The 9,829-nt window shown below is 43.6% G+C and overlaps 1 protein-coding gene across 1 annotated transcript; it reads right to left on the bottom strand.

Moving 5' to 3' along the window:
* Positions 1 to 206: 206 nt before the first annotated feature.
* On the bottom strand, positions 207 to 9,504 carry LOC139640163 (neural cell adhesion molecule 1-B-like). Its single transcript, XM_071514335.1, has 4 exons — positions 9,302 to 9,504; positions 8,304 to 8,420; positions 7,224 to 7,709; positions 207 to 327 (listed from the first exon to the last, which is right to left on the bottom strand). Exons 1-4 carry the CDS (start codon positions 9,502 to 9,504, stop codon positions 207 to 209), a joined length of 927 nt encoding a protein of 308 aa, XP_071370436.1.
* Between the last annotated feature and the right edge of the window lie 325 nt (positions 9,505 to 9,829).

Below are 9,829 nucleotides of genomic sequence, written 5' to 3'. Positions count from 1 at the left end.
CCCATGTTTTTTCGAGCTATTCTGTTGCTTTTTTGTTGTTTTTCTCGTTGGATGGGGCGGTGTGTGACACTGCTTTGAGGTTTCTGTGACTGTGAACCCAACCCGCCCACCCTACCCCCACCCCCAAATCCCCGACTCACCCCCCCCCCCCCCCCCCCCCCCCCCGACCACCCCACCCCTTCCTCCTGCCGCTGTAGGTGAGGAGATTACGCTTTACTTTCGTTGCCGTTTGTCTGGGGAGCTTCGTTGGGAACCGTCTTCACCTCGGTGGTGGCGTTCTTCACCTCCGCCTCGTTTTTAGTTTTATCATCCTTCACAGTCTTACCGCTAGAGGGATAAAACAGAGAGAGAGAGCCAGAAGAAAAAAAAGAGGAGATTCCGTTAACAGCGAATCACTAGTCGCAAAGCTGTCTGTTCTGAGCTGCCTTTTGTCTAATTTTTCAAAGAAAGGAGAAAAGGGGGGAAAACATGCAAGATGCTTTGAGGGAATTTGTCTTTCCTCCTGGAATTGAATACATTTCACACATAACAGGATCAAGCTCACTATCCTAGCCAGACATCAAATAAGAGCACATGGATGTCACAGCTATTTTCAGGGAACAATGAATGCTGATGTGGAATGAGACAGGGCCAGTACAGTAGAGCACAATACATGAAGGAATGAAAGACTCAGGCATAACCTACAACACACACTACAATACACAAGAGGATTACACGCCGTCTGGACTGAGCAGGGACACAATGGAAAGAGACTTTAAAGCCATATCTCACTGTAGTAGAACATTTTCAATGTTTAGCACGTGTACCCCGGTGGGAATTCATTTGCAGTACTGTGGTGCTCTAGCTTCCATTTTGAAAACGTAGTCTGGAAAGCTAGTCACACAAACCATATCCTTATCTTTTTTCTGCCCTATGTGTGAGTTTGCAATAATCAATACGCTGCTATATCCTGCTGACACTTCTATGAGTCAGGCTGATCCGCTTCCACTGTAATACAGACAAAAAAACCGAATACGTGCTTTTTCTTGAGTTTCCAGAGTTAGGGCTGCGACTGTCCTCCAACTGAATGAGTCCTTTCCTATGTCTTCAAACCTGGTGCGATCTTTTGAAACTTAGACTGGTAAACTCTTCAATCCACATTTTTATCGGTCTCATCACTTACGTGCATGCCTCAGGTACCACTAGATGCAGTGGGGCCAATAGCATCCTCTGTTACATCTCAAGATTGAGATCAATTTCACACACATCACTGCATTCGACACAAAGGTGTAGAAACAGCCATTTACATAAAAAGGGCTGTGTGGGTGTATGTGTGGCTGTACATGCATTTGTACACTGAGTTATATAATAAGAATGATTATTTTAAGCAGGCTGCCTGCTTTATTTGTTATTTCCTTTGTAATTTACCATAAGCAGTTGTTGACTGTAAAATCTATGCCAACCAACTGTAATGCCTTATGTGTTGTACCATATTTTTTGCAATGAAATTCTGGCAACCAGCTGCCGATAATTTACTTTAAAGTTGAACTTTGCAATAAAATACCGTAATATATCATACAGATGTACTGTGTTTATCACTGAGATAGACTGTAATTAGGTTTACATTATATCTGTTGTTTTTAAAATAGTTTACTGTAAACAGGTTTATATTATAGCTGTTATTTTTAAAGCAAATTACCGTAAACAGGTTTACAATATATCTGTTTTTCTCATAGTAATTTACCGTCAACAAAACAGTTCTCAACTATGAAATTGCCAAAAAAGCACACTGTAATGTCTTGTACATTGTCACCATATTTTTTTTACAAGTTCTGGCAACCACAGCTGCCAGTATTTTACCATAAATTACACAGAATTTTTGCCGTTTTTTCATGAGAGGGATGAACAAAATCAACCCAAGCATTCTGGGAAGGCAGACTTGTGCTGTTTGCTTTCACAAACAATTCCCTTTATTTACACGGCAGCCATATTTGATTTACGTCCTGCTTGGAGTGGGAAACACTGTGTTTATCAAACCCAAGAACGGCAAGTCGATACTTGTGTCCTTGTGGAGAAAGCGCTTTCGAAGTTGTCTTGGAGAGAACACACGTCTCAAGAAAACATCTTTACAGTTTGAGATGGTCTGTGTGCTCAGCGTCACTCAACTAAGACATACAGCTGTTCATTTTCCTAGATGTTTCAACCATCTCTGTATTAATGACTATAGAGCTGTTTGGATGGGATGTGTCATTCTCGCAATGAACTTTGGGGCTTCCCATTTGGTCTTGTCAGCTAGGAGTCATTCCTATGTTCCCAGGGTCCTATGTCCCCAGGGTCCTGTGTTCCCCAGATTTATATGGCACATAATGGGAACATGAGAAAGGGTCCAATGTTCCCAGGGTCCTATGTTAACAGGGTCCTATGTTCCCCAGCTCTATATAGCACATAATGGGAACCTGAAAAAGATGTTCCCCAAACCAAATCATCAAATCATCAAAAATAGGGTAAAATCTGACCCACAGAGAACATTGGTTTTTAATAGTATGGCATGCAGCAATAAAACATTCTGGGTAGTTTTGTGGATCAAACCAAACCCAAACAAGAGTTTGAGTCAAGTTGAGTAAAATTTTATCCACAGAACCACCCAGACTCTTTAATATTCTCTGCTGGGTCAGATTTGACCTGGAACACCACAATTTTTTTTAGAGACCTTCAAAATCAAATAAAATGATAACCATTGGTTTTGTTGTGTTTCTATAGCTGTTTTGAAGCCTTGTCCAATCCAATAAAAAAAATGGATAATATTTATGAAACACTTTAACTTGAAACTTGAACACAATAGGAGGGTTAATGTGTGTTAACAGAATATTGAACTGGGCAACATAGGACCCTGGGAACATAGGACCCTGGGAACATAGGACCCTGGGAACATAGATACGCTCCCGTCAGCTAAGTCACCATCTGATACATCTTCGGTTTGCAACTAAAATCCCAGGATCTTTATTCGTCCTCTGTCCGTCAATCGTACTTTGGCTGTTAGATATTGTGTCAAGAAGGAACAAGAATGCACAAGAGCACGTACTGAGAAAGACCTACTTCCTGGAACATACTGAAGCAGATGGAAACAAGAAGAAAACTCAACCCGTCTTAGAACAAAAGTCATGGGTGTTCTCTGAAATCCAGTTGCTGTAGCCTTTAATTTGGACTTTCTTGGGCAATTTGGCCTCCAACTCTGCCAACTCTGCACATCTTTGGACAGTATCCAAGGATAATAATAATATTCATCCAAAAACCAGTTGAGTTTGCCTCTGTTTCCATCTGTTTTGCATGGCGTTTCTCACCCCGCCATGTGAATAAAGCCAATTAAAGTGCTTCACAAGGTGGCATATGACCCCCCCCCCCCCCCCCCCCCCCCCCACCCCATGGCACCAGGTCCCTTGAGTTGAAGAGGGGCCTTCCGCAAGGCAGGAGCTCAACACAACGAAAGAGGAAGGAGTGCAAAAAATGCTGAGCAAATGAAAAGTGAAAGGAGAGGAAGAAAGAAAAGTGCCCTGTAAATATTTAAACAAGGACCATTGCAGCTCATCTTCCCCAAAGATATATGTCTGCAGCCAAGTTTGGCAAGAGACACCACTCTCACAAAGAAGCTGAAAAAGTAGATGAACTGACTGACCTTTATGTTTTTGTTTTTTTGTGGGGGAAAGTTCAGCCCCTGTGAGATATCACGCACAACATACACATTGAAAAGTTTGAAACATGGCCAATGAAATAAAAAAAAAAAACATACATGCTTAATAGTTGGAGACAGGCTCGGGCCCAGAATGCTGCTGCCTCGAATCCTTGAACCAACAGGGAAAATCTAGCCAGAGGAATTGCATAACAAATGTGGTCTCCTTCAAACACGACTGCCCTTGAGCAAAGCATTTAACCCCAACTGCTCCGTTGGATCTTCTCAGTGGATGTACATTGGATGTACTTTTCTTAGTTGTGAAGTCGGGCATCCGATGTACTTCTTGGTCAGAAATTAAGCAAACATGGAGGTGATAAGGCATCTGCTTTATATCTAGCTGCTCAGTTAGCAGTTACGCAATCTCAGAACCCATCGTCTATCGGTCTGACGATGATTAGACTCTGGACTTGGATTTATCAAGTTTTACATAAGTAGTTTTGGCCAATACCACATCATATACCATACTACACAAAAACACATATGGGCAATTTAAAGTCCTCAATTCACCTGACCTGCATGTCTATAAACAACCGGACCACCTGGAGGAAACCAACGGAAATTCCACACAGAAAGGACCGGAGATTCCAACCCACATTCTACCCACAGTACTAACCACTGAGCCACCGTACCGCTGCTACTGCTGGTTGGAAAAGTTATACATCCAATAATCCTGACAGCAATAATCCCGAATGCACAAGCACTCCTCAAATCCAACTCAACAGTCCTGCTGCCTCGGCAGAATTTCAGGACAAGCGCAGTCTCAGACCATCTCTATACAATCGCTAAACATCCAACACTGTTCTGAGCAGAGCTGAGCTGAGCACTGGCTGTAACTCTGAGAGAAGCCAGCACAACCCAAGTCTGTCATCTAGGGTTGACATCTCTAGGCGGTGCACAGTTAAAATTATCCTACACCCATAGCATCCACTTCTTGTGCTGAACTTTTTGGGGGTGTTGCAGCGCAACCTTGATCTGCCATCATGGGCTGACTTCACTCTGCGGTGTCAAGTCAGGTTTATTTATATCGCCCTTCATCACAAAAGCATGCCTCAAAGGTCTTTACAAAGAACAAATCTATGGAATGCCATAGAGGTAGTCAAAGACGTTGCACAAGCTTTACCTTTCAGTGTCCCCGCCACATTTTTGAGCCTTGAGCTCCAGAGCTCAAGGCTCCTTCATTCCTAAGACAATTGCTGCCATCAACCATAAACTATAGTCCACCTCTTATTGTTGCACTTTGCATATTGTAAAACTTGCACTTTTTTATACTTATTGCACTTTGCTAACTTGATGTTCGCTATTACTCGCTGTTTATAGTGTTTTTGTTGTTGTCGTATGTACAGTATGTTTCTCCCATGTTTTTTATGCTGCACCAGAATTGCCCTCCAGGGACAATAAAGATTTACTGAACTGAATTGAATTGAATTTCCTCACTCTCTGAACAAGCAGAATCTAAACTGAATGTAAACTTTGTCAGGTATTATCCCTTGTTTAATTCAATGGCATACCAATACATATTTTTTACCTTAATCATTTTACAAAGGCAACAATATCCTAAGAAGGTGCACTGGTTTGGTTGACTAGCAACGGCGCTTATCCTCAATCCTCATCCTCCACCTTCAAAACTTCATCCACTATAACTAACTTGACCTTGCTTTTTCACCAACTCTAAATCAGCTCTTGTATTGTCAGCAGCTGTTGAAGGTCCACTTCCCCTCCTTGTTTAATGCTGTTGTTAGTTCTATATGGATTGCATGAGTGCCAACATGGCAGGAGTTCCTTTTAAAACATTGTTTTAAAGGTGCAAAAAATGGAATTGTTGTGCAATGGCATTAATTAGTAGCCATTTTTACACTGTATGGCTAACCTCAAATGATATGTAACATTGCACCAATAGGGATCTATACTTGTGGGAATGGTTTACAAGGATATTTTTCATATCCCAAGAGAATTGGGTCCTGGGAGAGGAGAGGAGCGCTGCTCAGAAATCCAATAAACCCACAAGTTGCCTGACAAGAGATTTCTGTATGGGGGTGCTGAAGAAAAATCACCGCATAGATCAGTAGGAGAGTTGTGCTCCAGTCCCGTCAGAGTTATGAAGACAAATCTCCCAAATGACAAGTCGGGTTTCATCAAGGTGATGCTGAAATGACAAGAGCCCCGCTCCCAACTTGGCCTCAACTCCCCATAATTCATCACTGACGTCTTCGTCTTCTGCTCCTCCGAGTGAAAAGCCAAGTATGAGATGGAGTGATTGTCAGTAAGCTCCTATAATATATCTTTGACCAGATAGCTTGCTCATCATCCTTAGGGGGGTGTCAGAAATCTGGAAGAGAACAACTGCTGAGAGCAAAACTCAAAACAATAACCCTTCATACCACCACTGAACACGACTTTCCTACCTACCAGTATGAAAAACTGCCATGGGGAAAAAGCTACAGCCTTGGAGAATTTCTGAAGGAATACTGACATGATAATTCACTTATATTTCTTGTCAAAGCATTGATTAAATAGTAATATATGTGATATTCAAATAGTATAAGTAACTGTCCAAAGGCACATGCGGATTCTTTCGAGCGCTAATTTGAAATTGGCACAATTCTGGAGCAAAATGACTAATAAATGTTTGGTGCACATTTTGTCCCCATAATGATGCAGCTAACTGTATAATCAAAGCAGTGACATTAGTGAGATAGAAAGAGGTGGTAGAGGGTAAAAGGAGAATTGACCCCCATGTGAATAGACAAACGAGTGGAGGGTGGAGGTGGTGGTTGAATGAAGACAGGCACATACTGGTTCCATCCCAATGTTCATACTAGCATACCATTTAGCATGCCCAATACAAGGCATCCTTAAAGGAAAATTCCACCCGCGGATACTCTTACACTGTTAGATATCGTCTACTTGAATGTTCAATGCATTCCAGGAGTTTTGCATTTTGCGATGATGCGCTGTAATTTTCTTTTTTTGGTGGACCCACTTTTCCCTCAACCTGCCTAGTCTACTTCTACTTCAGTTAGCGACTTCCTACGTTTCCCAGAAAGCCTTTCAACTCCCAGAGATCTGTGAATATTGGGGAGTGTCTACGATCATGGCTGCACCCCTTACTCAAAATGCAACATGTCTTGCAGGGAGAAATTGGTATCTCTGCCTCTTCTACAATGGATTCCTCCTTATGTGAGAATTGTTGAATGTCAGTGCAAAAGCCCTGCTCTTTGATTCTGAGGGACTGGCGTTGTTGATGTTTTTATAGTTTCTGCTATCAAACTCCATTGTAGCTGTGCTGGAAATATGTCTTTGTGATGTCACATCATATGTTTGGCCAGTTATCCATGGGAATAAGAAAAGTATACCACCAAACACAAAAAATAGGTCCAGAAATGCAAGGTACATTGCCAATACCTGTTTTTTAACGGTGGATTTTTCCTTTATAAATGGTATGCTAGTGGACTATTGGAATGGTAATAGGGCAGAACAGACAATTTGAGGAGTGGGGGAATGGAGGTGTTCATACTCGTCTTGGCCTGGTGTGGTCGAGTCTGTACCCAGGGCATTGGGCGCATCCTTGGTCGGGCCGTCTATTTGTAAGTCCTTATTCTGGGTGCTGTCAGGGGCTTTGACTGGGTCACGCTGGCTCTGTGGCCCGTCGGCTTTAGCGGAGGGTGGGCTGGCTGGCTCTGAGGCAGGGGGTGTCGGGTTGGACAAGGGGGTATTTTTAGGGGTGTCGCTCAGGTCAACCAGGGGCCCCACGTCGGGTTGGGCGGCGGGAGCAGGGGAAGGGACGTTAGCGTTAAGCGCACCGGACTGGGCGGCGGGGCTGTTTTTGGGGGAGGAGGACTTGGTAGGGGCGGCTTTGGTTGGGCTGGAGGCGCTGGCGGTTAGGGCGGTGCTCTCGCTAGCAGGGCTGCTCTGCGCCGTGCTAAAGCTCTCAGCGACTGAGTTAGTGGCAGTGGAGGGGAGCAAGTTCACCACCGTGGAGGTGGTGTCTGCAGCGGCGGGCCTGTTTGGTGAGGAGGAGGAGGAGGAGGAAGAACAGGAGAGGAGAAGGGGAGGCGGGGAGTGGACAAAGGGGAAGAAGCCAAAGAGCCACCGGAAAAGTGAGGGAAGAAAGGAAAGGGCAACAGGAGAAATAAGGGGGTAGAGGGGGGGGGGGGGGTGAAGGTCAAGGCATAAACACACAGAGTGAGTTCTACGTGCAGTGTCAAAGCAAAATCTACAGAAACAAAATCTTTGTGGAGTGAGGGGTGCACACGAAAAACTATCAAAAATAATATGGCAAACTAAAGAAAGATAGGAGATAGAGGTTTTAGGATTAAGATGACTAAGAGTTTGAACCTGGCATACAAGTTATTTTAAAATAACTGCCACCTCTGTACCAGTATTATCCCATAACTCCCATGAATTTAATCTAGTTAGGATCTGACCAAAGTTATATTAGTGAGGATATTTTTCCCTAATAATAACACATTGTCAGGCTTGTCGCTCTGTACTTTCATTTACCTATCCATACATATATGCTACAGGAAGGCCCAAGTCCAAGACGACCCCCAGGTTGGGCAAGTGGTGTGTTCCTGTGATGGTGGGGGGTACTCACTCAGGTTCTGTCAAAGGGGTGGTCTCATTGGGCTCAGTGGGACCCCCTCCTTCTTGGTTGGGGCTGTGTTCCTTCTCCGTCCTCACCTCCACAATGGGCTCCTTAGACTCATCTTTCCTGTTGTCGGAAGGCAACAGAGTAAGCATTAGCATTAATACGCCAGAAATGGTCAATTCGTTAAATTATTGATAAATCTCTTACAGAGCGATGCGCCAATCAATCAGCCACCAATCATAAAAGGCTGATTAATGTTCTAAATAAAATATTCCTTTCTGATGTTGTGTTATGAATATCAGAGCCTATGTGATGAGAAATGATTCAATGTATTAGATAGAATGAAAACCTTTTTCATCAGGCTCACACTAACATAAACTTAACTGTTTGGATAATATCACTTATTTCTACGTTGTTTAGCAGCCAGGAGAACAATCTGTTAAACACAGCACTCAGTGGAAATTTTACTGTTTTTGCTTCATTTTTGTTCATATGATCATCGACTGGAGGTTTACCCTCCTTTTTATTTAACATTACATCACTAATGTCATAAGCCGTAAAAGGAATAGTTCACCCAAAAATGAAAATTCTGTCATCATCTACTCACCCTCATGCCAGTTGAAACACAGGTGAAATTTGTCCATATAACACACAGGGAGGTTGCCAGCACAACTCCATAGCAGCTTTCTCCAAAACAACTGAAGTCAGTGGGGACCAGTTCTTCAGAGTTCCAAAAAGGTCTATAGGTATATATAGGTCTTTCTATTCACAATGTGATTGTCTGGCTGTTTTTGTTTTGGAACTCTAAAGAACAGGTCCCCATTGACTTCAGTTGTTTTGGAGAAGGCTGCTACCAAGTTGTGCTGGCAACCTCCCTGTGTGTTATATGGACTAACAAATTTCACCTGTGTTTCATTTGGCATGAGGGTGAGTAGATGATGACAGAATTTTCATTTTTGGGTGAACTATTCCTTTAAAGGCCAAAAGGCCGTATTCTAACTCACGTGAACGCTGCCTTGCCCTCCTCGATGTCCTTGTTCTTGGCGCCCGGGCCGGCCTTGCCGCAGAAGTTGACGGCGATGCACATGAGGAGGCCGCACTTGTTGAGGAAGTAGCAGGTGACGTCCACGCCCACCAGCAGCAGGAAGAAGACCACGATCAGGATGCCCACGATGGCGCCGGTGCCCAGGCCCGAGCCGCCGCCCATGGCGTCTGAACGGCGAGGACAGAGAGGAGGAGGAGGAGGCGGAGACGCAAAGGAAACAAGGCAGAAAAGAGAGGATAAGAAGAGGAAATAGGAGAGAGGAGAGGGTGCAACGTAGAGGAGTGAAAGGGGGGAGGGAGATAAAGATGGAGATTGAGAGAGAGAATAAGTAAAGTTGGAAAGAAAGAGGGGAGTGAGACAGTGAGGAATGCCGTCAAGATTTTATTACGTTGCTTCAGGTTTCAAACTCTTAAGACCTCAAGTGTGCTCTCTTCAGAGGGATTTTGTACACGAATCATGCCAATGCTACCAACTTGATTTTTACTTG

This window comes from Centroberyx affinis, unplaced genomic scaffold (assembly GCF_046629955.1).
Source record: "Centroberyx affinis isolate AG114_WGS23_722 - 3 ecotype Tasmania unplaced genomic scaffold, CSIRO-AGI_Caff_v1 ptg008511l_1, whole genome shotgun sequence".
NCBI lineage: Eukaryota > Metazoa > Chordata > Actinopteri > Beryciformes > Berycidae > Centroberyx > Centroberyx affinis.
Note: the sequence above shows the minus strand (reverse complement) of the source record. Positions and strands in the feature narration are given on the sequence as shown.

Coding starts and splice junctions, on each gene's coding strand:
- LOC139640163 (XM_071514335.1), bottom strand. CDS start 9,504: ATGGGCGGCGGCTCGGGCCTGGGCACCGGCGCCATCGTGGGCATCCTG. Junction 8,421..9,301: donor GAGGGCAAGGCAGCGTTCAC/GTGAGTTAGAAT, acceptor TTCCGACAACAG/GAAAGATGAGTCTAAGGAGC. Junction 7,710..8,303: donor ACCCCTTTGACAGAACCTGA/GTGAGTACCCCC, acceptor CTCACCAAACAG/GCCCGCCGCTGCAGACACCA.